Source organism: Eschrichtius robustus, chromosome 20 (assembly GCF_028021215.1).
Source record: "Eschrichtius robustus isolate mEscRob2 chromosome 20, mEscRob2.pri, whole genome shotgun sequence".
Classification (NCBI taxonomy): Eukaryota; Metazoa; Chordata; class Mammalia; order Artiodactyla; family Eschrichtiidae; genus Eschrichtius; species Eschrichtius robustus.
The window spans coordinates 25,767,264-25,794,907 of NC_090843.1; the positions used below are offsets into that span (position 1 = coordinate 25,767,264).

The 27,644-nt window shown below is 47.1% G+C and overlaps 2 protein-coding genes across 4 annotated transcripts; both read right to left on the reverse strand.

Moving 5' to 3' along the window:
• Window positions 1-937: 937 nt before the first annotated feature.
• On the reverse strand, window positions 938-15,099 carry UBE2Z (ubiquitin conjugating enzyme E2 Z). Its single transcript, XM_068531478.1, has 7 exons — window positions 14,681-15,099; window positions 12,610-12,682; window positions 10,494-10,681; window positions 8,045-8,156; window positions 5,761-5,873; window positions 4,896-4,986; window positions 938-2,923 (listed from the first exon to the last, which is right to left on the reverse strand). Exons 1-7 carry the CDS (start codon window positions 14,992-14,994, stop codon window positions 2,753-2,755), a joined length of 1,062 nt encoding a protein of 353 aa, XP_068387579.1. The 5' UTR covers window positions 14,995-15,099; the 3' UTR covers window positions 938-2,752.
• Window positions 15,100-23,792: 8,693 nt separating this feature from the next.
• Window positions 23,793-26,655, reverse strand: ATP5MC1 (ATP synthase membrane subunit c locus 1). Of its 3 annotated transcripts, none has more exons than XM_068530184.1 (5): window positions 26,554-26,655; window positions 25,919-25,966; window positions 24,914-24,991; window positions 24,331-24,509; window positions 23,793-24,010 (listed from the first exon to the last, which is right to left on the reverse strand). In XM_068530184.1, exons 2-5 carry the CDS (start codon window positions 25,955-25,957, stop codon window positions 23,896-23,898), a joined length of 411 nt encoding a protein of 136 aa, XP_068386285.1. In that variant the 5' UTR covers window positions 25,958-25,966; window positions 26,554-26,655; the 3' UTR covers window positions 23,793-23,895. The 3 variants fall into 3 exon arrangements, with proteins under 3 accessions (XP_068386285.1, XP_068386286.1, XP_068386287.1); XM_068530185.1 differs by having other exon boundaries at window positions 26,484-26,574; XM_068530186.1 differs by having other exon boundaries at window positions 26,531-26,555.
• Window positions 26,656-27,644: the final 989 nt, after the last annotated feature.

Below are 27,644 nucleotides of genomic sequence, written 5' to 3' on the forward strand. Positions count from 1 at the left end.
CAATAGTGGATGCAGTATTTCTCCAATTCCTGACTACCTTTTCCTCCTATAGTGATTACCAGGTCATCCCTCTAACTTTAGGGCTGGGAAAGGAAATCATTTATTGAGCACCTACCAGACACCCAGTTTTATATACACCTTGTATAGTCCTCACAATCTTAAAAAGTTAAATAGGTGTCCTTAACTTTGGCAGGTGAGGAATCTAATTGACCAGAGGCCACCACCTTAAGCAGAGCCAAAGCTAGAGCCTAGGCCCACTAGCCCCCCGGGCCCACGCTTTCCTGTACGCAGCTTTGCGTGGCACAGGTTGGCAGGACATTTTGTGTATAATTTCTTCTTACACACATGGTCAGCCAAGATGAAAAGCCTCTGTACCAGAAAGCAAGAGCCTTCTATAGCAAGTAGAGAAGGTGGTGATGAGCTGGGAGGCCAGCATTAAGCCCTGTCTTCATGGTCTGAATTCTGAATTCCTAAGGAGGGGTAGTTTGGTATCAGAAAACTGAAAACCCAATGGTTTGGACTATCCATCCTAAGACACCTTTCCTTTAGCAAGGGGATATATATAGTCTGAGCCCATCTCTACCTCTGCCTGTCCTTGAGGACAAGCTCACTTCCTGAACAGGTATTTCTTCCGAAGCAGCCGAGGCTAAGATGGCATTCCTCTCCTTGACTCAAAAAAAGGACCCTATTTCTTTTGCCACCAGTAGTCCTGCTTCCACCCACACCACGTAACCCAAGTTTTTGGCTTCCACTGAGCACTGTCTTTATCCCTGACAGTTTCAGGCCTAGGTGAGAGGTGTGGCTGTCAAAACGATCCCGTTCTTCCTTTTACACAAACCCTCCCACACCCATAGGCGCTTCCTCCTTCTGCCAAAACAAACTTTATTGCACCAAAAAGAAAAAAAAAAAAAAAAAAAACATTATGTACAGTCAGATATAAAGACATCTCTTTGACTCCTGTGCATATATTTCCTCAACTCAAGATTAGGACGTAAAAGTCAGGCTAGTACGCCAGACATGCTCTGCCCATGGCAGGACCAAGGAGAGGATTGTCACTTGAAAGTGGGAACACTTAAATGTATGACAGGTTAACACTGGACCAACAGACCAAGGGCATTCTTCCAAGCCCTGTACTAGCTCTGGGAATGGAAGAGGGAAATTGGAAGCAGGGCCCCTTTTGAGTCTCCTTGTGAAGAGACCCAGCCTTCAGGTATCAAAGCTAAACTTCTGTCCCCCAAGCCCACTTCCTGTCCAGTTCCTTTGCTTCCTGCCCTCCCAAGTAGGACATTCTCCTTTGTGCCCAACCCCCTTCCCAACTTCCCCAGGAAGTCCCATGACCCACAAGGCAGAGGCCTCTCTAGCAGCGGGCAGAGCAGGTACAAGTTATCCTCTCCCTTACACGTGGCTGGATACTGACTGAGGCCCTGTGTCATGTGGATCACCAATACCCCACTGGGAGACCTATCAGTAAGAATCTGGAAAGTACAGGAGAACACATCAAAAAGGGGAAGGATGGGTCCCCTTGATGCCCAGTGTCACAGGGCACCTAAAGCACATTTTTCTGAGCCAACCAGCTAAAGGATCACTGCAGCTAAATAGATAGAGAAGCGACACAGCCAGGCAAACACCCATCAGTCAGTGACAAAGAGCAGTTGGGGGGTGGGGGGGGAGAGAAGGGGAGGAGTCTTCAGAGTCCCAGCCCCAATCCCCTCTGCCATTGGCTACCCTTGCTCCCCACAACTCCCTGGGCTTTGAAGTGAGATGGGGGGCTACAGGCTGAGGTGAAAACACACAAGGACAGCCAAACAAAACACAATAGGACTAGCATCAGCCTCCCCCCTGTACCCCACCCCCAGGAGTAATACCCTCATTGTGACTAGTATTTACGAAAAATCTGTAAGAGACTGTTCTATGTAGTGGCTCTAATCCCATACACACAACAGCTGTCTGCGCTGGGAACTTTTCAAATCGGTGATTGCGGGAACAAACGGCATTTTCAGCTTCTTATGGTGCCTGTGCAGGCTTTACCAAGACCTTGGTTCAGGCCCAGTCACATTTACCTTCTGTCTTAAATCTAGAATGAGTGAGGGAATGGGGGGCAGAGGAGAAAGGTGCTCAGGTGCTAGGTAAAGCTTACTCATCAGCAGCCTAGACTCCACCACTGTTCCTTCTCTTTGGTCTGTCTAGAACAGTGACTATAAATTAGGAAAAACAAAATTATGCTGGCCTGTGGGAAATAATGGGGGTAAAGAGGCAGGGAGGAAAAGGGCATCGGGAAGCCCTGCTTCAAAACTGACGACAGACAGACAGACAACCACCCAGACTGCTTAAGTGTCACAGACAGGCCCCCACCCCGAGCTCCCTTCCAGATATCCCCATAAATCATTTGGGCACACTCCCTCTAGGAATTGCAATTTCTGTCTCCACCTGTCCCTAAGGAGCTGGCCCTGTGGAGAGGTGTGTTGGTTGTTTTGTTTTTGCCAGAGGCCCTCGCCCTAGGTGCTCCTGCATAGGTACCTTGGCCCCTGACATGGGATGAACACAGCCCCAGATGCTCGAGAGCCAAGGAGGTCAGGTCGGGAACAGCCTCCCCACTTCCACACCCTGGGATCCAAGCTTGCTTGGTTCTTGCCATCTTGCGGGATGATGTCACATTTGGAGGGAGATACACAAGTGCCTCTCCATCCCTGGGGTGGGGGGAAGGGACTTTGCTGGGACTCTCGAGTGGGGGGAGGGGAGAGGGGAGCAGGGTCTAAACCCTCAGGCTCCCGTGCAGGTCTGTCTCTGTCCCAGACGAGCTGCTATCAGAGTCCATTTCGGCGTTCTCATTATGGAGCCTCTCCAGCACTTTCTGACGAATCAGTCCCAGGCGCATCAAGAGGGACTGGTAGTCAAAGTGGCCCCGCTTCTCTCCAAAAGGGTCCTGTGGGGGAAAGGAGACAAGCGGGAAGGAAGATTCAAGTCTGGGTGGCTCACCCTAGACAGAGCAGCTTTAGGCCCACGTGAAACACACGCTCAACTTCTGAGCATGGGGACAGAAGGGGGCATAGCACAGAGTTCCCAACAGCAGACAACAGCATCTTTGTTTAGGAATATTGTGGCACGTTCACCACCCAGATAGGTCTGGCTTGGGCCAACATTAAAATGTGTTTGCATTCCCCCAAAGCAAGCCACTGTGCAGAAGGGGGACACAGTAACGGCGAGATAGATGGGGAAGAGAAATTCAAGACCAGGACTGTAATCATTAAGTGTGCTGGTGTTTTCAATTAACCTCATACAAACTATATAAGGGGAAAATTATCCTTCATTCCCTATACTCAAAAAGGGTAATCTGCTTTTCTAAGATCACAGGCAGGTCTAGAATGAAGGAGTTCTGACTTCGGATAAGGACCTGCCCTCCTCCCCACGGACCAGTCATCACATTCCTGTCCAGGTTTCTGGGCATCACTCCAGTCCTTGTCACTCGAGATCAAAGATAACCAAACATGACGTGGAAAGGGGCTAACTGTCCTTAAAGTCTCAAAAATAACTATGCGTGGGGTGGAGGGTATAAAGAAAGAAATTTAAAATGCTAAGTAAGGATTATGGCAGCAAAGTAGCTTGCCCAGGGTTCAAACACGTGGAGACCTCTTTCCTTGGCAGTTACCGAAAAGTCCACGGTTTTCCCTCTCACATAATGTCTGCTTCTCCCACCTAAACTCCTTCCACACTTCTGCCCACACATTACCCTCATGTTCAAGGGCCAGTGGATGTCAGTCAGTCTCTCGTGACTACAGCCCATACTTTTCACATTTGAGGGTTATGTTCCCCCAAAACTGAACTCCACACTTACTCCGGAGCTGTCAATTTCCCAGATCTTCCTCCCTTCACCACTGGCTCCATTTCCACCCATTCTCTTCCTCCCCAGATGCTGCTCCTCCCTGCCCTTCCCTCGTCATGAGTTGTTTTTCCTTCACAGACTGAATATTAGAAATGCTGCTAGATACCAGCAATGATAATTCCTGATGGGGAACAAGCTATAGCATGCATCATCCTCGATACATTCTCAGAAGAGGTTCAGGAAACAAGTCAGCCTTGAGCTGGCCCTGCCCTATGAGTTTAAATGCGGCACATAGGCGGGAAGTCCTTGAAGGGAGGATAGGGAAGCTACCATCTCTGAGCAGCACGTGAGGAAACAGAACAGTTACTCCCACTGCTGGTGGTGCTGGGTCGGTGGGAACATAGACCAAAAAGACCTGGAAAGAACCTGAAGAGGCCTTAGCCACTTATCCAAGTCACCACTTTTCTAAGCAAGTAAATGATCCAAGAGACACAGGACTGGCCCTGCAGGACAGGAAGATTCTCAACCAGTCGCTTATATTTGATCCTATTTACAATTCGGTTTAATAAGAACCTCTTCTTTTAAGCAAGCCTAAATTCTGCATTCTTATTGGAAGCAGAAGCACATTTCCCCAGTTGAGGCAGAGAATGAACAACTGGTTACCATCCTTGTATTAGATTCTTTCAACAATAATTGCACACCCAATGTTTCCCGAAGCATTCCTTCTCTTAGCACCCCCCTGACCTAGGGATGGAATCCCAACAGATGACTCTCATAATCCCTAAGTTCTGAGAGGGCTGAATGTTCTTGGTTTGAAAAGACTACTGACCAAGAAGGGAAGGAGTTCCAGGCTAGAAAGCAGGATGATTCAGATTCTACTCTTGAGTACCTACTTTATGCCAGGAACCTAGAACCAACTCCATATGACTTCAGTGTCTCTCTGGGCCTCAGCTACTCAATGCACCAGGTTCCTTTTGGCTCTGAACTCTATGAGAGATGCGGATGTCACCCTTGTGAGGGGGGTTTACATGGTCTGTTGTAAGGCCTCTGGAGTCAGCAGCAGGGGTGCTTTTACCTGCATAGTCTGGCCTTGAAGGTGCAGACGATCTTTGCAGGCCACCTCATAGAAGTCATAATACTCCAGGAAGGACTTCTCCATCACCCCTCTGGAAAACAAGCAGAGAAGCTTCACTTAGGAACAAGAGGGGAAGGCACCACCCCTTCACCATCTAACCTTAATGGCAAATTCAGCAGCTAGAGTTCCCAAGACCAGATTTGGTTTCCTACAAATATCTTTCATTGGAAAATGGAAAAAGAAACAGCTGACTGCCCATGGTTGATTTCCCTTATACCCTAAGGATTATAAAATGAGAGTGACTGTTAATACTGACCATTTGAACTCCGACTTCAACTCATGACTTGCTCAATCTCATTCGTTTTCCATAGGCCATCCCTAATCCCAAACCTTACTCAAAATTCTCCTAGATACACCTGAAACACTGTAATCAACTATACGTCAATTAAAAAAAAACCGTTGCCCCCCCTAGAAAAGTTTGTTTCATTAACTCTTTGCTCATCTTGTTTTTAACACCTAGAAATAAACTTGAACCCTAAGAAAGGGGTTTATTACGAAGTACTCTACACCTCATTTGGCTGTATAACAGTTAAGTGTCTTTAGTCAAACAGGGGCTCCCTGAAGGCATGGACTATGTCTTTCCCATCAGGCTTGGCACTCTCCAAGAACCAAAAAGCTCTCTGAACTTCCTTTTGGGTAACCCCTCGGTCACTTGCTCTTTAAAAGCATGCACCACATCTTTCCTTTTTCTCTATCCTTCTCTGATGCCCAACACTGGACTTTGCCCCAAAGGTTCTCAAATGTACAAACAAGCTAAATATCCAAAAGGAATACCGAGTACCAAGTAGGCTCTCTTTACACATACCGTAGGGGTTCAGGGCAGGGACACTTTCCTTCCATCATGTCACAGACCGCCACTCTGATGGTCTCGTGCCGAATACATTCGTTGTAATTTTTGCTGTCTCCTGGATGTCTCTCCTATAATGGGACAGACACCACAGTATCCAAGTACAAAATTTAGGTAAAAAGAAAAGCCAATGGGAAGAGATTTTAGGATTAGGATGGGGTACGTGACCCAAGCAAATGAACTAAGAGGATACCTTTCCCACTATATGGCAGATCCATGAAGAGCAACTAAGTCCTTGAGACCACTCACCCCGCCCACCCCCCCGCCACACATACCAGTACCCATCCTCTGTTATGGGTCATTTGACCTATAAGCAGCAAACCACATCCATCAGATTTCCCTAAGCCTGAAATGAAAGGCCTTGCAGGAAGGATTAAGTGGGAAATAACCATGTATGAGAATAATGGTGGGACAAAAAGGTATAAATGATGCTAGGAGTCTTAGCCTGAAAAACCTATAGATATCGGGATGCTTCCTGGTTAACTCCTTTACACATCTGTGGATTCCACCATCATTGAATTCAACTATTGTCTATCAGAAGTAGAACCTGAAGTTTTCAAAAGAAAAAACTCCGAACCTGGTCTGGAGAGCTGATAGGAACATGTGGGCGTGAACAGACGGGAGCATGGCGTTCCACCCTTTAACTCTTCCCTTGTTCCCCTCTCCCACCACCAACTCTAGTCAATCAGAGCCTTGGCTCTGATCAAAACATGTAATGAACAGGAAATACACACATGCCTTCAGCCTACCACCACGGTTCCCAATGTGCACCACAGCGAAATCACAAGGGCACTGTGGGATACTGTAAACTTTTTGAGGAAAACCACAGTATTCAACACCTGTGAAACTCCATGCAAACTACTACCTTGAGATAGGTAGTTCAGTTTTAATGCTGAACTGTATTACATTCCTTTTGATGACATTGTTTTCACGAAGCTGGATTTTCAGTCACTACTTTAATAAATAGCAAGTAGCATATGAAAACAGGAGGGAACAGAAATGAGGGTGGTGGCTCTGATCTGATTCCAAGATTTTAAAAGTTGCGTGGCACTGAACAGGTGTACACATCCTATTATTAAGTCAGTGTAGCCATCTGAGAAGGAAGTAAGTTGTTTGGACCTAACTACTTAACAAATGGAACAGTGTGGCATTTCTTTCTGCCTGGGGAACTGTGAAAAAAACTACCAAGACAAGGGGGTTCTGTGAACCAACAATGTTTGGTAGTTTTAAGAATAAAAGTCCCAGCTCTTGAATTTCCAAACAAGAAGTAAAAATCAGCTCCTTGGTTAGCCAATGAGGTCCGTTTCCATTTCCACCTACTCCTGAAATCACGTTCACTATTTGTTTGAAAGGATGGCTTAGGGAATAATTTTTGTTCATTCTTAAAGGGTATTTCCCTTTGTTTAAGACTACAGAAGAATCACCAATGTTAGTGTTATCTCAAATAGTTTCGAAATGAATTAAGCCGTTTTCATCATTTAAACTGAATTATTATATCTTTTGATAATATCACTGGAACTCTTTTCCTGTGCTCATGAGTAATCTGAAAGGGGCTTTGAAACAATGGAAGACTTTGGGCTCCTGGGACTACATCCTGATCTGTGTGTCCTTGTGAAAGTTAACTAACCTCTCCGAGTCACCATTACCTCAGCTGAAAATGGGGATAACATTTATCTTGCAGAGTTAGTATGAGGATTAAATGAGAAGTTACATATAAAAGCTTGGCAGTGGCTGGCATATAGTACACCCTTGGAAAATATGAGTTTTCTCCACCTTCTATTTGGCAGCACTGACTAAAATATTCTTGCCCTAGCCAATGACTGTTCCTGTGGCTCTGCAGGTAACAGTACTTCATAACTCCAAAAGAAACTCTGGCTCAGCAGCAGTCACTAGGGAGCACTTTAAAGGGATACTGGGGAATGGAGGCATACAGAAGAACACACTGGCTCCAAGAGCCCCCAAAACAGACGCAGAATCAATTTCCAAATGACTCCACTGACTTCCACATGGTAGATTAATCCAAGTCAAATGGAAATAACTTGACAATATTATTGTAATTTAATAAGGAAAAAAATTCATTATTAAGGCACACACATGCCAGCTCCTTTTTTCTCCCACAGTGACGAGTTTAATAAACGAGGCTGAGCCAGGTCAGAAACAAAACAAAAACCCTCAAGCAGATCTTTCAGATCTCTTAAAACCCAATATTCTACACCCCAAAGCTGGGCCCACCTGGCCTTACCTGCTCAAAGCCAGGTTCATTGTGATAGGGGTTCTCAGTCATCAGGGACTGGATGGAGATGAGCACGGAAGAGATGCTCTGGGCTGGGCTCCAGGCAGGGCCAGTCCACGTACTGCAAAACACAGCAGAGGGAAGGGAAGAGGGTGAGGCAGAGAGAGACGGGAAAGGCCATACAGAAAGACCAGTGTACGAGTACCCCGGGGCCTGGCAGCACCATCATAAGTGACTCACTTTCTCTTTCACTATTAATACTCTGGAATTTCCCAGCCTCCATCTCACCCTCATTCACCAGAAATCACTCAACTGCCTAATCCTCTTATCAAGTGTCACAAAAGAGGGCAAAGCAAGCAAAGTAACTTTGAAGGGATTTTCTTTGGGCTAGGAGAGAAACAGTAGCCAGGGAAGTTTCCCTTCATCAAAATGAAAGAAATAAGGTAAGAAAACAGCTCCAAAGGCAGTCTAAATGTTAACCTCTACGGATCTTAAAGAGCTTATTTATTTATGGGTGGTGATGGAGTCAGAGAGGAGAGAGAAGTTGAGCACAGAGGCAGAGAAGGGACTGAAGCTCCCTGGTTAGAGGCCATGTGGTGGGGTTGATGATCGGGGATCCAGCTCTCTATCAAACCCCCAAAGAGTGTCAAATGCTCTGAAAACTACAGAACTCTGCCAAAGGACAGCAAGGGAATAAGGGGCACTTCTAGAGTGCGGAGGGTTTGAAATAATACATGAACAACATCTTCAACAACAGAGAAACACCAAAGTTGCTCCTCTCTCTCATATGCCTGATGGAATTTTGGGAGAAGGAAGGAAGCTTGGACATTAAGGACATTTATTTTTAACTCAATTAATTGAAGAGATGGCACCTGAGCTGGAAGCTGAACACAACGTGAACCAGGACTGGCTTGTTCAAGTTAACTCGCCACTTCCCTTTCCCTGCTGGCCTTGAGGGAAGGGCAGAGTAAGTGATGGGGAACAGTAACCTCCTCAGAGCTCGCCCTTCAGTGCCTCTCAACCTCTCCTCTCAGCTTCGGTCCCCCAGGAACCCTAGACCTTGTGCTCTCCCAAGCGTCTAGTATTCGGGGATTGAAGTCAACAGGGTAAACTCATTCAATTTCTTTTGTAAGTCAGCCCAATATTTTTTTCTAGGTAGGGAGGAAAGGAATGCAGCTGTTAAAGTGAATAGTCAACTAAGTACGCATGGGAATTTTCTACTCTGATTCTTGACGGCAAATTTTCAAATTCAGAGTAGCTTCTCCTTTTCCACCCAATACTTCTGCCACTTTTACCCCACCATCCTACTTCCCCTGCTTCTACCGTGAGCTGATGTTTGCTCGAAATAGTTTTATATTGGCCTAATGAAGGAAAACCTAATACAAAAACACTTTCAAGAACAACTTTCATACAGAAACAACAACTAAGTTTCCTAACCACTGTGGTTTATATATACCACTATCCTTCTAGCACAGACAATCCTATACCCTAACGAGATAAAGGACTTCTTTAAGGACAACCTCCTTCAAAGGACTTTCTCACTGCCGCAATCACAGAACATATTCTTGGATCTGAGAGAACTGGGCAGAGGGAGAAGTTTGTTTCAGCTGCCTTTTCCCTACACAAACCTAAAAATGTATTAGATTGGACAGGAAGAAAGAAAACAGTATCACCAGTCTGGGCAACTTTCTTAACTTCAACTTTTACTTGTTCTCTGCCCCAGGGAAATTCAGACCACACTAAAAAGACCAATCCAGAATATGCTAGAAGATATTTCCATTCTGAATTTTTAACCCCCGAAGGAGATTAAAAGGGAATGGATGAGAACTACATGAAGCAAAATCTTGGTAGCACCCAGAAACAAAAATGTACTTGAAACATCTGTGTTTCATATCTGATGTGACTTCCAACCTCAGACATTTTTCATCCAGTTGCTAAAATATAATCATCATCATCACCACCACTGCCTCCAAAGCCACTTACGAGAGACTCAGAAATAAGACATTCACAGCCTTGAATGGCACAGGATCTGCAGCCTTTCTCAACCTGCTCAGGAGAGAATTAAGCCCTGATGCCCTAAGGGAGTGGTTCTCCAACAGTTTGCACCAGAATCACCTGGAGAGCCTGTAAGACACAGACTGCTGGCCCTACCCCCAGAGTTCTTGATATAATAAGTCTAGGGTGGGGGCCCAGACTCTACATGGCTCTAAATTCCCAGATGCTACTGCTGCTCGTGGTGAACCACTTCACTAAGGCATCCATTGTACGTCATGAATTAACTTCTTTTTCTGCATCTAGAATGACAGTAATCAAGTACCATCCGGGGGAGAATTGAGGAAACAGTCACTCCAATCATTTTCTGTGTCCTGTGATTCAGATGAGAAACCTGGTTGATGAAGGCTGGCCTAGAGTAATATTTGCTAACAACCAACTTGGCCACTTAGAAGTCTCCTCTTACCCTAGAATACTCAAGCAGACTTTCCCATTGCGGTAGAAGTTGGGGTTAAACCTCACTGTGTTATTGCCCGTTGTCATCAGTTTGACCCGAGGTGGGTGGATGGGATAGTCGGGCGGACACCGAAACACGAACAGGAAGAAACCCCCTTCATAAGGAGTGTCAAATGGGCCTGTGATCAATGCATGAATCTGCAAAATAAAACCCCATCTCAAAATTGTGAGGTGATGTCCCATCCCAAACCCTCCTGACTTCCACTTGCTACCCACGCCAGAAGCAGGACCTTCATCTGAATCGATATTCCATATCCTCACCATGAAAAATGAATAGCCTGTGCTCACTCACACTAATAAATATTTTTGGAATTTTAAGAAACCCCATTACAGTGTAGTGGCATCTTACTCAGGGGTTACATTCTAAAGTTAGAGCCCAAGGTGAAAATTGAATCTAGCCAAAATCACCCTTGAGTGTCCCTTAAAACTCCCTTAAAGCATGTTTTTTGTTCGGACTTCCCTGATCAGTATTTTATATAACAAATGGATAGAACACCAACGTGCAAAACATAATATACATCTGTAAAATACTGTCCTAGCATGTTTAATTTTAAGAAATCAATACATATTTTTACTGAGTACGTATGTTTGGATTTGCCTAGGTTAAACATGCGTACGATGCAACTCCACCCTCCATTTATGTGGCACAAAGGGGAGGAGATGAATGGAAAAGAAGAAAGGGATTGGAGGCCACAGCACCAGTGCCAATCCCAGGGCAGAGCTGAGGGTTGTGATGGAGGCCTACGGTGTCTGTCTCCTCCGCAGAGGATCAAACCTACTGTGGAGGATGTGGCTCAGGCAGCATCCAGCTGTGTGAAAGATACAAAGAAAAATGGGGAAACTCAGGGTCCACTCGGAGCCATAGACTATCCCCAGAACTTTCCCCAACACTGTAGGTTAATAATAATGTAAAAATATCAGCAGCACTTGAAACAAAACGCTAAATTCTCTTTCTCCAGCTGTGATTTATTGAACAAGATTTCCCTTCTTGAAGGGAAGAAAACCTAACTGACTCAGTTATATTTCTTCATCTACAAAGGCTCCTAGGCACTTAAGTCTGCTCAGAATTTAAACAGCAAGAGGAAAAAGGACCTGCAATCCAATGTCTCTGTCTATAGTCCCCACCTTGCCCTGGTAGCATCCTATGTTATCTTTTAGCCTTCAGTCATTTGGAATAGCAAGCTCAAATGGTATCAACATGACATCAATTCTGGGACCCCAGGGACTAGCATATTAACACTAATACTTGACTAAGAACAAGATGTCCCAGGAAAAACATTTCCAACCACATAAAAAGAAAAAAATCAATTTAAAGGGAAACCTATTCAAAACAAAACAGACACACAAATAATACCAAATCTGAATTTTTACTATAAGAAATTTGACACTACAAGGAGTTTTCATTTAAACAACACTAGATTTAGGTAATCTGATTTCTTCCCGATATCAGTTGAAGTAAAAATTCACTTCTCAGGGTAGAGCAATCAGTGACAGAGAAGTCTAGGTATCTATGCTAGAGGAATTTAAGCTTTCTCTGTGTCTGTGTGTGGACAAGAGAGGAACGGTCTTTGGGGTGGAAAGGATATTCAAAAGCAATCAGTAAGGACAGGAGCCTAAACAAGGCCCTGTAACTACAAACACTGTTCACTCAAGCTTGTCCCATCCCCAGCCTTCTTGGCATCTGACTTACAGCACCACACTTAAAGGTCAAGAGTGGCAGGATGGGGGAAGAGTTGGCTAGTACAATAGGGTGACCATATAATTTATCATCCAAACTGGAGCATTTCTGAGAGGTAAAGAGTGCTCTATTAATAATTAAGCTTGGACACCAGGCATAAACTGGGATTTTCCAAGCCAACCAGGACCTTTTGGCACCCCAAAACAGATACCTGTTCAAGGCTCCGCTCCACCTCACTGTGTGACCTTGGGCAAGCCACTTACTCTCTTGGGGTTTTGATTTATTCATCTATGTAATCAGAGATGTGAGCTGGATAATCTCTTTTAGGCTCTTTCAACTTTATGGGCCCAATTTCCCAATAACCCCCAAACCCCACCAAGGTACATACCTTAGTCATGTCAACAGTATCAGGTACAACGAACATTCCTGGAGGAGGCTCCTTATAAATGGACATGATATCCCTGTATAACACCAAGAGGAAGTGGGGGAGGGAGTGAGGGAGAGGAGAAAAAAGGGGAATCCCTTGAGCAGGACAGTTGTTATCACCTCAGTGAGGCCAGGGTTCGAGAAAGTGGTGCTTGGTACCACAAATGTTTGCACCGTCTTGTTGGCTGAGAAATCTCAGCTGAGTATTTGTCAGGCAAGCAGAGAGCAAATTATTATCAAAGGGGCATTGTTTCCTCAGGGAGAGGGAAGGGAGAGGGGGGAAAAAAAAATATCAGAGATCCCAATGGTATCCGATGTCACCCTGGAAAAGCCACATCCCATTTACTCTCACTTCCTCCCACATGGCACTTCATTCACTCCCCACCTCCGAGATTCCCAGGTACTACGGCTGAATGTTAAATGAAGATTTCTCGGTAACTGGGAAGGCATAATCAACTCCACTAAAAAATTAATTCCATAAACCAAACAGTGGACCGTTGTTAGCATGGGGATTATATGAAGCAAGTGAGCTAGCAGGGAGCAATAATGGCCTTCTTGCCCAGGAGGCTAATAGTGTACGGACCTCTTCAGGTTGGGATGGGGGACCCTCTGAAATTGCTGAGAATCTCACAGGTGGAGGACGACATGAAGTCATTACTACAGAAGATGAGATGACTTCTAGGTCACAGCTCATAAACTAGAATGGATCAGTTGTGAGCAAGGGCCTATAGGTGGGAAATCTAGGGACTTGCTACGGTAGAGGGACATAAAAAAGTGCAAACAAGCGACAGAGCGGAGGAAAAGAAGTATTGGCAGAACTCAGAGGTATATTAGGATTGGAAGACTGAAATGGCTGAAGGAGTACAAGAGTTGAGGAGTGCTGAGTTTCTTAAGTTAAAGGTGGCAACCTTGATGGAGTTGGCAAACTGTGTCAGGCACTGGGCCAGGTACTTTACACACAGTATGCTGTTTAATTTTTAGTACAACCTTGAAAGTAGGTAGAAACATCTGAAAGAACTTGGAATGTGGGGAATGTGATTACCTAGATGAGGATGACTGTGATGGGGGCATGGGGAGAGAGAGTCTGGCTATCAGCAAACAGGTTTCAGGATTAACAGCAGCTAAAAAGCATTCCCTTTTCCTATGTGATAGATACTATGCTAAGCAATTTCACAAAAACATTATCTACTAAATGATATGATCTGAGATCAGTCACCCAAGAAATAAGCACAGAAGGGACTTGGGCCTTTGTTCCTATATTTCAATTGGGTACACTTGCTTCAGAAAGTAAATCACATGATTCAAAGAAAAGAATACAGAAAAGAAAGTCTTGAGTGGGATATTACAAGCCAACGTGAGACTGGGTTGGGGGGGGGGCGGCGGGGGGATGGAAGCTTGAGTTCCTGGAACAGGTGTGAGAGTAGAGAGCTTTGGGGTTCTGGAAAAGTGGTTCAAGAGAAGGCTGCGGGCATGCGGGGGAAGCGACCTAGACTTGGGGAGGGGACTCTGTGGAGGGGGTTGAGGAGGCCGGGAATAAAGCCAGGATGGCCTGACGTCTCAGGCCGGGCAAAGCAAGCTGTGTGTGTGTCTTACAAACGGGGCTCGGGAGGAGACAACGCAGGGGACCGCTGAGGGTGGGGCCTTCGGGCTGCATCTAACAAGGCTGGGGTGGAGAAGGGGGGAGAGGGGCGGCGCGGAGGGCGGGAGGGGGTGTTACTGAAGCGCCGAAGGGTCGGGTTTCGGGCGGGAGGTCGGGAGGTGTGGGGGAGGGTGTCCGGACTGGAGACCGAGGGCTCAAGGGAGGTTACCGAGGGGCGGGGTCGGACCTGGATACGCGAGGAGGGGCTTGGTGCGTGTGGGGCTGGGGGCGGGGGGAAAGGGGACTTGGATCCCGACGCTCCGGGCTGGCAAGACGTGGGCTTTGGAGCTGGGCCGCCGCGAGGGCAGCGGGGGTGGTAGTGGGACAGGGTGGGGGCGGCGGGGAAGGTCGAGCCCCGGAGCTCGGGGCTGGGGGAGGAAAAACCCCGGCTCACCGCTTGATCCGGAGTAGACACTGCGGCGCGGTTCGCTCGCCGTCCCAGTCGGAGCTGAGCGTGGGGTCCCAGTGGCTAAGCAGCGCGGCCCCGTGGGCAGCGGCCGAGGGCGGGAGCCCGGGCAGCGGAGCCAGGCCGCTCCCTGGCCCCCCGGCCCCGCCCGCTGCCGCCGCCGCCGCCCACACATCCGGCAGGAAAGGCGGCCCGAACCCGCCGCCGCCGCTAACGCCAACAACACCGGCGACGCCGCTCGCCCCGGGGCCCGCCGCCCCGGCGCCTGCCGTCGCCGCCTCCTCCGTCGGACTCTCCGCCATCGCTCCTTCGCTTCCGGGACTGCTCGGCAGCACGTCCGCCGACCAGAGCGGCCGCTGCTCCCTCCCGCTCCCCGCACCACCGAGAGCCGGGCCAGAGTGTCCCCACCCTCCGCTTCCCCGGCCTGGGCGGCGTTGGCTCCGCCCACCCCCGCCCCGACCAGCGAGAGGCGCTCTGCAAGAGCGTCCACCGACAGTCCTCCAGGGCGGGCGGGGGTCGGAGCTCGCCGGCCAAGCGAGGGTACTGGGCCTGCGCGGGTGCCGCGCTTTGCGGGAGGAAGTTCTGAGGCGGGTCCGGCCTCCTAGGTGCAGTTGAGGACCCAATTCCAAGGAATATTTTAGTTTCAAGCGTTGAAAGGGGAGGAGAGGAGGACCATTGACCACATCTAGGAAAGCGACCCTCAGACGTGCCCAAGGGGTAGGACTGGGGATCCAGCTTCCTTGTGGGGAGGTGCTGAGTAGAGGAGTTGACTCGCTTAGGGCCCTTCCTGTCCGAAAGTCTCTGTGATTTATCCTTCCTGCACCCTCACCCACGGAGGGCAGGCTGCCATTGCCCCCTGCCTGCAACAGGACCAAGAGGAAGGAAGGAAGGAATCAGGAACTACGAGTGAAAAACTACCTCGTTTCAGAGTTTATTCGATATGTATTTATGAAGGACCTGCTAAATGCCAGGCACTTTTGCTAGGCGTTGCCATAGGGATAATAAAACAAACCTACAGAAGCTTGGTAAAAAGAAGAAAATCAGGCCTCCTGACTCCAAGCTCAACATTTCTTTCCACAAGTCCTTGAATATTCAGGAATCAAGGGGCTGTGAGTTTAAATCCTGGGAGGATTCCTCAGGACTTTACTGAGATTCAGCTGAAAAAATACAAGCCATCAAAAAAACAAAAACAAGCTATCAAAAAAAAAACTTTCCCTTTTCTCCCTATCAAGAGTACAGGATCATAATTTAACACTCCCAGCAAGACGTCGGGAAGCACTCAGTAACCAAACATACTGATAGTTCTGTAGCAAAGCATATGAATATTCATATTAATTTGGGTACACTTAATGAATATTCATACTAAATCAGACGAATAGCCTCACTTTATTTTTTATTTTTAAACTTTTTATTTCTTTAATGTATCTATTTTTATTTTTGGCTGCATTGGGTCTTCGCCGCTGCTCGCGGGCTTTGTCTAGTCGCAGCGAGCGGGAGCCACTCTTCGTTGCGGTGCGCGGGCTTCTCATTGCGTTGGCTTCTCTTGTTGCCGAGTGCCGGCTCTAGGCGCATGGGCTTCAGTAGTTGTGGCACAAGGGCTCAGTAGTTGTGGCACGTGGGCTCTAGAGCGCAGGCTCAGTAGTTGCGGCTCACGGGCTTAGTTGCTCCACAGCATGTGGGATCTTCCTGGAACAGGGCTCGAACCCGTGTGCCCTGCATTGGCAGGCGGATTCCCAACCACTGCGCCACCAGGGAAGCCCCTAGCCTCACTTTAGATTACGTTTTGCAGCCAAATTTGTTTTTTAAAAAAGAAGTCCTGTTTTCACAGCTTTGTGAATTTTCCAACCAGGGACTGTGGAGTTGAGTGATAATAGCCCGCATTTATTGAGAGCTAAAATACTGGTTTTTTAGTTAACATTTATTGAGTGCCTAATAGGTGCCAAGCGCTTTTTTTTTTTTTTTAACACAAATGGGGTTTTTTTTAATAATTTTTTTTTTTTAATTTTTGGCTACGTTGGGTCTTCGTTGCTGCGCGCGGGCTTTCTCTAGTTGCGGCGGGCGGGGGCTACTCTTCGTTACGGTGCGCGGGCTTCTCATTGTGGTGGCTTTTCTTGTTGCGGAGTACGGGCTCTAGGCGCACGGCCTTCAGTAGTTGTGGCACACAGGCTCAGTAGTTGTGGCGCATGGGCTTAGTTGCTCCGCGGCATGTGGATCTTCCCAGACCAGGGCTTGAACCCGTGTCCCCTGCATTGGCAGGCGGATTCTTTTTTTATTATTTTTTTTAAATTTTATCTTATTTTAAAAATTATTTTTGGCTGTGCTGGGTCTTCGTTGCTGTGCACAGGCTTTCTCTAGTTGCGGCCAGCAGGGGCCACTCTTTATTGCAGTGCGCGGGCTTCTCATTACGGTGACTTCTCTTGTTGCGGAGCAAGGGCTCTAGACGTGCGGGCTTCAGCAGTTGCAGCACACAGGCTCAGTAGTTGCAGCACACGGGCCCTAGAGCGCGTGGGCATCAGTAGTTGTGGTGCAAGGGCCTAGCTGGTCCGCGGCATGTGGAATCCTCCCGGACCAGGGCTCGAACCCGCATCCCCTGCCCTGGCAGGCAGATTTCCAACCACTGTGCCACCAGAGAAGTCCCTGGCAGGTGGATTCTTAACCACTTAACCACTACGCCACCAGGCAAGTCCCATGCCAAGTGCTTTGTATGTCTTATTTATTCCTTTCAACAAACCTATGAAGTAAGTACTATTAGTCCATTCTGATAGATGGAAAAAGAGAGGTTTCCAGAGGTTCAGTCATTTACATGGGTCACAGTGAGAGCAAGCCAAATCTGTCTCCAGAAGAAACGTTCTGACCACTATGTGATACTGTCACAGCTTGGAACTCTCTCCCACACTTATCACATTGTACCTTGTACTAATTACGGTCCTTTGGTACCTGTTGCTTCCACCCCCTACTCCCCCCTGCTCCCTGTTCTTCGGACTCTAGATCGTGTATTATCTATGAATCCAGCATGGGGCCTGTCACAGCTTAGGTACTTAACATGAAGCAAAATGAATTGATACAATATTTTATACCGATTTCATGTTTTATTGGTATAGCGTTTTACCACTCTATAATAAAGATGCCTAAATATCTCTGAAAGGATATGCAAGAAACTGGTAACAGCGGTTGCCTCTGGATTGCAGACAAGATGGGGCAAAGGGCATATATATATACATACATACACACACACAAACACACTTGTACCTTTTAAGTGTTGTGCTGTACGTCTATTGCCTATTCAAACTATTTTTTAAGGATTCTAGAATTTTTCTTGGGTATCATTTACTTAGTAAGATGGTCAAAAGTCAGCCCGTTGGGTAACCTCACACAAAGAAAACCACTACTCCATAACTTCTCCATGGCTACAGACTGCAGAGGCCCATAGGGGGCCCATGGGGTGAGAGGACTCCTCAATGGGTCCCTTACTTATTATTGGACCATTGTTTTCAGGTACAAGGTCCATTAGAGATGGGACAATGAACAGAAAAACACTTACCTCAGATCCAGAAAAAAGAGGTTCAACCTTTGATATGTACCACTCTGCAAATATCCTCTTTGAGCCTATTTCTGCATCCATAGAATGGTGATAATTACTACCTCTCAGGGTTTCTCTGAGGATTAAGTGTGGCATTTTTAGAAGTGTTTTGCAAAGTGGTAAGCACTGTCCAAATAATTGGCACCTCACTTGTCCATGTGCCTTCTCTCCTCTGGGCCTGTGCTCATATTTTCTCTACCTGGAATACACTTTCCCTTTATTAGGGAAAATCCTAGTTATTTAAACTCTCTAAGCTTCTATTCGTCATCAGTAATATTGATAAAATAATAGTAGCTATAAAGAAGAGATAATGTGATGATGAATGTGCACAATAGGGCTTCCCTGGTGGCGCAGTGGTTGAGAATCTGCCTGCCAATGCAGGGGACACGGGTTCGAGCCCTAGTCTGGGAAGATCCCACATGCCACGGAGCAACTGGGCCCGTGAGCCACAATTACTGAGCCTGCGCGTCTGGAGCCTGTGCTCCGCAACAAGAGAGGCCGCGATGGTGAGAGGCCCGCGCACCGCGATGAAGAGTGGCCCCCACTTGCCGCAACTAGAGAAAGCCCTCGCACAGAAACGAACTCAACACAGTCATAAATAAATAAATAAATAAATGTGCACAATACCTGGCCAAAGTAAGTGTTCGATAATAATAATTATTATTATTATTATCTTAAATTTAATTTATTTATTTTTGGCTGCATTGGGTGGCTTCTCTTGTTGCGGAGCATGGGCTCTGGGTGTATGGGCTCAGTAGTTGTGGCGCGTGGGCTTAGTTGCTCCACGGCATGTGGGATCTTCCCGGACCAGGGCTCGAAGCTGTGTCCCCTGCATTGGCGGGTGGATTCTTAACCACTGTGCCACCAGGGAAGTCCTGGAAGTCCTGTGTTCAATAATTATTAACTCTTTAAAAAAAACTTATTTATTTTATTTTTTGTTGCATTGGGTCTTTGTTGCTGTGCACGGTCTTTCTCTAGTTGTGTTGAGTGGGAGCTACTCTTTGTTGTGGTGCTCAGGCTTCTCATTGCGATGGCTCCTCTTGTTGCGGAGCATGGGCTCTAGGCGTGCAGGCCTCAGTAGTTGTGGGACACGGGCTCATTAGTTGTGGCGCATGGGCTTAGTTGCTCCGAGGCATGTGGGATCTTCCCGGACCAGGGATCGAATCTGTGTTCCCTGCGTTGGCAGGCGGATTCTTAACCACTGCACCACCAGGGAAGTCCCAATAATTATTAACTCTTATTATTCTTACCTTCAAGCCTGGCTTTCTCTGCCAAGCCTTAACACCCCCAGGCATATTATTAATATTATTAGTCATTTTTAATTACTCCATCCTCTGAAGTAATTCATACCTTTATTATAGCACATACTGCTTTTTATTTTAGTGGTTTGGTTACTCATCTGTCTAGCTACTACATATGACGTCCTCTAGGGCAGTAAGCATGGAGCACCTATCTTGTATCTCCAGGACCTGACATTCAGTGAGTATTGCAGAAATGGTAAACACAATGGAAGTGAAGACATGGTAGCCAGTTGCCCTTCCCCTAGCCACGGATCTTTAAGATTTCACCTCCTCTTCCTCAGAAATGCCTATTTTCTTTCCAAAGGGCTGGCCAAGCTTGTACAAAGAATCTTCAACTCAAGGTCTAAAGGGCTGCAGCTGCTTGAAGGACCAGCTCACCAACTCCCAAGGGAACTCCAGAAAGCCTCTAAACTGGGAAGAGGAAGGACCAGGGAGAGGCTAGCAGAACTTTTGTGAATTGGCATTGCTTAGTCCAGTGCTCACTGGCTTTTTCAAGGCAACACCTGGCTGCTTTTCCCTGGCAGCTTGGCCAGAGGGCAAGAGTGTGCCTCCTGGAGCCACTCCCCTGGCCTCTGGGGATGGATGACACAACCAAGCTGTCTTCTGACAGGAAACTGGATCCAAGCCTCTCTCTCCTCCCCAGCACACTGGACTGCATTGAGCCATCTCTTAGTGCAGCACAGTTTGGTAGCACCTTGCTCATGGCAACCTGGCAAGCACTCTCCCCCAGGACACAGACCAGCAAGTATCCTGGAGTTCAGGTCACTGCTGTGCTTCAACCCTCTAAATAGATACATCATGAAGATCCTTCTCCCCTTCCCCAAGGTCCTGTGTCCCACTGCTCTCTGGAGCAGTCCTTCCCCTCCAGGGCCTAGCCTTTTGTCTTGGGCTCAGTGCCAGGAATAGATGAAGAGTTCCCACCCAGGTCACAAATTGGGGGCTAAAAGGAAAAATCAGAACTTGGACTGGGTGTTTTGAGGCTTCTGATTATAAGTAATAATAGCTATATTAAAAATTTTAATAATACATGTATTATGTGTTATCTCATTACATATCTCAATACATCTTTATATTACATATATCATTAATACTGTACATGTATATTTAAAAATACTGTACATGTATACATTACATATATTATCATTATTTGCATACATTTACCTGTATTATCTTACTTTGTTGTCACAATCACTATGAATTGTTCTCATCCCCATTTTAGAGATGGGGAAATCAAGGCTCAAGGGAGATAATTAACTTCATAGTTAGGAAATGGCAGGGCTGAGATTTGCACTCCCCTCTAACTCCCAAGTCCATGCTCTTTGCCACCATGCTGAAGGCAGTGGTTACTCAGTGTTTTTTTGGTCATTACCCCTCTCCCAAGAACAATGCACCTCTGTATGCACTCACAAATATTTTGCGGTAAGCAAAATGGTACCATCCATGGGCCAAAGAGTTTAGATAAAGAATCTCAATGGTAATGGACTAATTGCCTGGTTGGGGGTGGGAGCACATTCTCTCTCTCTTTTTTTTCCTAACATTTATTTATTTATTTATTTATTTATTTGGCTGCTCCCAGTTGCGGCACTTGGGATCTTTTAGTTGCGGCAGGCAGGATCTAGTTCCCTGACCAGGGATGGAACCTGGGCCCCCTGCATTGGGAACTCTGTAGAGTTCCATGGGCCCACCAACCACATTCCCAACCCCGCTGATTTGGATTTGAAAGCCCAGCAATTCCGAAGCTGGTTGGAACCCATGATGAAGGGAAATTCTTACCAGCCCCTTGGGAAAAAGTAGGTTCCTGGAGTTTCACAGGAGGGAAAAGGTAACCATCTTCCCTGGGGGCTGTTCCTTGATTACCACCAAAGGGTAGTGACCTGGCAAGGATGCCAGCCTGACATCCCAAAAGGTTACTGCATTCCATTTGCATAACAGCATTACCGGTTAATCCATTGCTCCCTTGGTGATACCTCAGCTGCCACTTCAACCTCAGTCTGATTCCTTCTCTTTGGCCCTAAGATTCCTGGGCTCTGCTTCAGGTTCTATCACTGGGTTGCTGTGGACAATCTTGAGAGTTACTTAAGGTGAACAGACTAAGAGGACAAGTAGCAGATTACAGTAGACCAATAGTTCTCAACTGGGAGTGATTTTGCCCCAGAACTAGGAGACATTTGTCAATATCTTACATTTGGCAATTGGTTGTCACAACTGGGGGAGGGGAGGTTGCCACTGGCATCTAGTGGGTAGAGACTAGGGATGTTGCTAAACATTATCAGACAATGATTTATCTGGCCGGGAATGTGCCAAGGATGAGCGATCCTGTGGAAGAAGACCATGATTGTTTAATGTTAGGTGGTCTCGGATTGAAATCGTTGGCCTGTTGTATGACCTTGAGCATGTCACTGAATCTTGGATGAGTCAGCACAGTGATTAGAACACAGGTTCTGGAGTTTGAATCCCAGCTTTACTAACCAGCCGTATGACCTTCACAGGATTCCTCACCTCTCTGAATCTCCCTCATTTTCCTTACCTATAGAACGACTTACTTCATAGGGAGGTTGAAGTTATTCATTGAAAATGCTTACCACCATGCCTGACATACAAGTGCTCAAATGTTAGCTCATGTTATTACAACCAACACTAGCCTCCTTGCTTTTCCTCTTCTATAGCACATAGCTTCTGTACCCACGTATTTAATAATGTATGACATTGTTCAGTATTGTTTCCACTCTTGATTTTTCAGCATTCCCCAAGACTCCTAGGAGGATGCTTAACACCTAAATACCTGCATGACTATCTTTATTTATTTATTTATTTTTGACTGCGGTGGGTCTTCATTGCTGCGCGCGGGCTTTCTCTAGTTGCGGCGAGTGGGGGCTACGCTGTTGTAGTGCGCAGGCTCCCCACTGTGGTGGCTTCTCTTGTTGCGGAATATGGGCTCTAGGCATGCGGGCTTCAGTAGTTGCAGCACGCGGGCTCAGTAGTTGTTGCTCGCGGGCTGTAGAGCGCAGGCTCAGTAGTTGTGGTGCACGGGCTTAGCGGCTCCGTGGCATGTGGAATCTTCCCGGACCAGGGCTTGCACCGGTGTCCCCTGCATTGGCAGGCGGATTCTTAACCACTACACCAACAGGGAAGTTCAATAACTGTCTTTAAATTGCATTAAATTGAATCCATTCTTATTGACTCACATTTTTTGGTGTTTTAACCTTCTCTACTAGCTGCCCTTCAGCTGGAAGGTGTTAACAATTATTAGGAATTTTTTTTTGGTTTCACTAGTTCAGAGTTTTGCAATAAGTTGAAGTATCGGGTTTTCAAAAAATGGGTCCCATGTTTGAGATACACCATGCCTACTAGCACCCCTGAGTTCATTCTGTGGATAAATATCACTTAGCTTTCTCTTACCTGGGTTATCAGTCCCACTTCAGGCCAAGTGGGGGGCACCTGCTGGGCATAGACCGAGACCACAGGATGATACTGTGAGGAGCTCTCTAAGCAATTCATTAGTTGGTTCACCACCCCGCACCCCCCCAAACACCCTATTCATCCCTAGCAAAGCTAAGATTGTAAATTCTCCAAGAACACAGACCATGTCCCTCATCTGCTTTATTCAAGAACATTTAGGCACTCTAAGAAAGGAAATGAAACTTACAGGTGGAGCTAAATGCAGGCAGGTGGAGGCCCACCTCCAACTCTAATGTGCTACACAACTTCTTTGTGACGAAGTTTCCCTATCTGTGCCACCTTAATTGTGTGGCCAAAATGAAAAGAGATGGCACAGCACAGCAGGTAAAGGTTTAGGCTGGCCCGAGTGGGGGGAAATCTCCAATTCTGCCACTTTCCAGCTGTGTGATGATGGACAAGTTATTTTGCTTCTCTAAGGCTCAGTTCCCTCATTTGCAGAACAGGTATAATAACTGCACTTACAATTCATAGCGTTGCTGAGATAACAAATGCAAAACACTTGGTAAAGAGCTTGGTGCAAATTAAGCCCCTCAAAAATGTTACATATTATTACAGTAAATTTGAAGGGAAAAAAGCACCAATTATCATTAGACAAATCCGTATTCCCTCCTGTGGGAGATGTTATTACAGTCACGGCAGTGCTACTTCTCAGCCCTGAGGAGTTCCTAATCACCAATGGCTGACCCAATCCCACTTCCTTGTCCCACCTTTCTATGAAGGCCCTCCCCAAGGGCAAAGGAAAGAGGCACAGGCATATGAGTTTAGAGAAACATTGTGTTTAATGGTAAAGCTTAGCACACTCTAGCACCGGGCATGGCCTGGAGTCGAAGCAGCAGGGGTGGACAGGTGACCTCCATGGAGCCTCACATGGCAAAGAGGATGAGGAAGGCGACCATCAAACAGAAGAGTCCCATAGCCTCAGAAAGGGCAAAGCCCAGAATGGCATAGGAGAAGAGCTGCTGCTTCAGAGACGGGTTCCTGCCGGGGACAGAGACAGGGAAAGGAAGGGGTGAGGGTATGGGTCATGGGTGGTGGTGGAGGACTCAAGTAGGTTAGGTGAATGGTGAGTGCTGAAACTGGGAGAGGGCATAGCTTGCATATATCCTGGGGATTGGACAGGTAAGCAGAGTACCAACATGGTAAATTTAAGTGAGCCAGATTGGAAACTTATATTTAAATTCTGAGAAAACAGGAGGTAGATGAAATCAACACAAAGCTAGAAGGATCTCTTGCTGAGGCTTCCTCCAAATAAGATGGAATTTACAGTAGAAGACGCTCTAGGCCACCCCACAACTTACCTGGCATAGCCAATGATCAAACTGCCAAACACTGTTCCAATGCCGGCCCCTGAACCAGCCACACCAACTGTGGCAGCCCCAGCACCAATAAACTTGGCCGCTGTGTCAATGTCCCGGGAGACAACACTGGTCTGGAACTCCCGCCTGGCCACCTGGAGTGGGACACTGCTGTAGGAAGGCTAGAAGGAGGGGGAGAGAGAGTGAAGTAGAGAAGGAAAGAGAGGAAGAAGGGAGATAGTGAGGCTCAAGGACAGGTGGCTGACTCCACCCCTCACCCCACCCACCTGAGCTCGGAAATTGTTGGCAAGCTCTTAGCAAGTACAGAACGCTCAGACTGCAGAGCGTGCTTGGAATTAGTCTTAGGGTCCGTTTCCAGACAGGACTAGGGAAATTTCGTGGGCTTCATGAAAACCCAATTTCACTTTTGCAAGTTTCTCACCTACAATGCTCACCTTGGGGTACTTAGAACTATTAAAGCACCACAGATTCTCTGACTCTCCTCCCACTTTGGCCTAAAGGCAACTGAACAAACTTAAAGGAACTTAGTCTGGGGAAATTCTTAAAAGGGCCCAATCTCCTTTACCTGTTCAGATGGGATCTCTGGCCTACTCAGGAAGGAGGCAGACACAGGCCTACTCAGACCCCTGGTACAAGAGCGGATCTATAAAATCAGAAAGACACATTTCTCCAAATCAGGCAAGAAATCAAAACAAAACAAAAAATCCCCCTAACTGCTGAGCTTCAGTCAAAAATGACTACAAATACTATAAATAAAACAAGTCCAAGGTATTTCAAGGTCAATTAATGTATTACTGTTGCTACCAGATATGCTCACACCAGAGACAGCTGTCCTGAGACCCTGGTGTAGTCAGCAGTGGCAACCCTTCCATTTAAAACTGGGTAACAAAGTTCACTTCTATGAGCACAGCCCTTAATCAATATCCCAGAATGGAAAAACAAAAAACAAAAAAAACCCCACACTAACATCAAACCAAGTACAGGAAGGGTTTGTACCCAGACCACCAAAGGAATCAGAAGGGGAAAATCTTATTTTGCTAAAACTGTAGTCACTGTTACACACCCTGAATGGAGTGAGCCAGTAAGCCTGTTGAGGCTCCTGAAACAGTCACCTAAGCAGAGACTCCTGTAACAAGGCTTTCTTGAACTATTTCAAGAAATATAACGTAGCAGTTGTGAAACTTGGTCGAACATTAGAATCACCTGGGGAGTTCTAAAAAAAAATACAGATGCATGGATTCCACTCCCATAGGGTGCAGCCTGGGCATCAGGATTTTTAAAAGCTCCCCAGATGATTCCAATGTACAGCCAAGGTTGAAAATCACTGTTTCAATGGGCTAACTATGGCCAAGTCAGACTGGGGGTAAAGGTCAGATCCAGACTCTGACCACATTCCAAAGCCAAGATAGCTTGGTTTACAGGCCCAAATAATCAGGGGTTAACTGCATCCATCCTACTGCTTCGCTAAAGGGGCAACATCATCAGAATGCCAAGCTCCTCTCAGTTCATTCATTAAACACTGATGATTCCCACACCTGGCGCTACAGAGCACCCGGGAGCCGCAGCTTACCAGAGCAGGAGGAATGAGTAGTGCCCCGGTGGTCTGCATTTTTTCGGTCTGCAGAGGAAAAAAAAAAAAAAATCCACTGACAGCCTGGTTGTTTGTTTACAGTCGCGACCTTCGGTCGTCCCCTTCACCCCGCCCGTCCTCCCTGGACCACGCTCTTCCTCGAACCATGCCGCAGCTGAGGAGACCATTAGAGGTCAGAGGGACAGCGCAAATTCCCTCTCCACCACTTTCAGCGCGACAGGTCTGCAAAGGAAAGTCACGGAGATCGGAAGTAAAGGAAGGAGGCCCGAGCCCCAGCAGGGAAATGATACCCAAAGAGGATGATCTGCCGGGAAGACTGGGGAGGCAGAAACTAGGCAGGTGCCGTTCAGGATCCTGCCCATTTCACACAGCAGTCCACGGCCCGCCTCAGCCGGGACAGTAAATTGCTCATTACCGTTGGTAACTAACATGAAGGTTGTTAAGGTTACAGACGGCCATTGCCTTTCCCGGCCCTAGGGACAAATGCCCCACCACACAACCCAGCCACATCCCTGCCGATTGCTGGCTTTCGGCCCCAGGTCACCTGCACTCCCACTGCCCTGCTGCCCCTGCTCGGAACACAGCGCTCACCCGGCTCAAGGTGACTGACTCACCTCCGGGCTTTAGCTCTAGGACTCAGCGCTCAGCTCCCCGGCCCACGTGTCCGGGGGTCCCCCCACTCTCATTGGCCGCAATCCCCCCGCGCCCTCATTGGTTAACATCCTCGAGTCCTCCTTTCTTATTGGTCTTCCGCAGCTTCTTCCTCTCTCTCCACAGGAGCTTCGTGGCAGTTCCCGCCTCCCTGCGGGTAAAGGCGGGGTTTTCCTCCGAGATCTGGCTTCCGATTGGCCGATCCCTGAAGTGCTCGATCAGAGTCGGCTGGACTCAGAGGTTCTATAACATTCCGCACAAAATGGCGGCCAAGGTGGAAAGCAGCGGAAAAAAGCGTGGGAGAGATGACCGGTCGCCTTACGCAGACAGACACATGACTTTGGGCCTTAGCCTTCATTCGAGCGCTCGGGCCCTGAGGCGCGTTGCATGTTGGGATTTGTAGTCGGGTCAGAGGCCCTAAGGGCGGCTGAGATCCCGCGAGACGTTTCTCCCCGGGCTGGGAGAGCCAATGCCTTTGCAGCAACTCCCGCCCTAGTGTTTTGTGGGAGGCTTGCTTCCGCGAAGAAGCGTAAAGGCTACCTGCCTCCATGTAAGTTCGCTAGTGGGCGAGCGCAACTTTGTGTGCCTCTGCCAGTGTTGAGCAGTCATGAACTAGCAACCAGTAGTTTGTTTGCTTGTTTTTTTAAAGTATTTTTGTATTGTAAAAACAACATTCCAAGGACAAAACATTTAACACCCTGATAGAGAAACAAGCAAAGGATGGGAAACAGGCAGAAGAAATATAAATTGAAGGGAAGAATCTTAAACTAAACTATAAAAAGAAATAGAAGTTTAAACGCAACTTTTCTCACTAAATCAAAAAGAAGAGTTCTTTTTACTAATGTGAGCCAGGCACTTCTGTACTGCTGGTGAGAAGTATGAATTAGAACTTTTCTTGAAAGTGATTTGGTAATGTTTGTTGAAAGGTTTTGAATGGTCCATCCTCTTTGACTCAGAAATTCCCGAGGAATTGAGAGCCTTTAAACTCTCTATCCTCTTTGACCCAGGAATATCACTCATAGAAATCGGTCTTGAAGAAAAAAATCAGAAATGC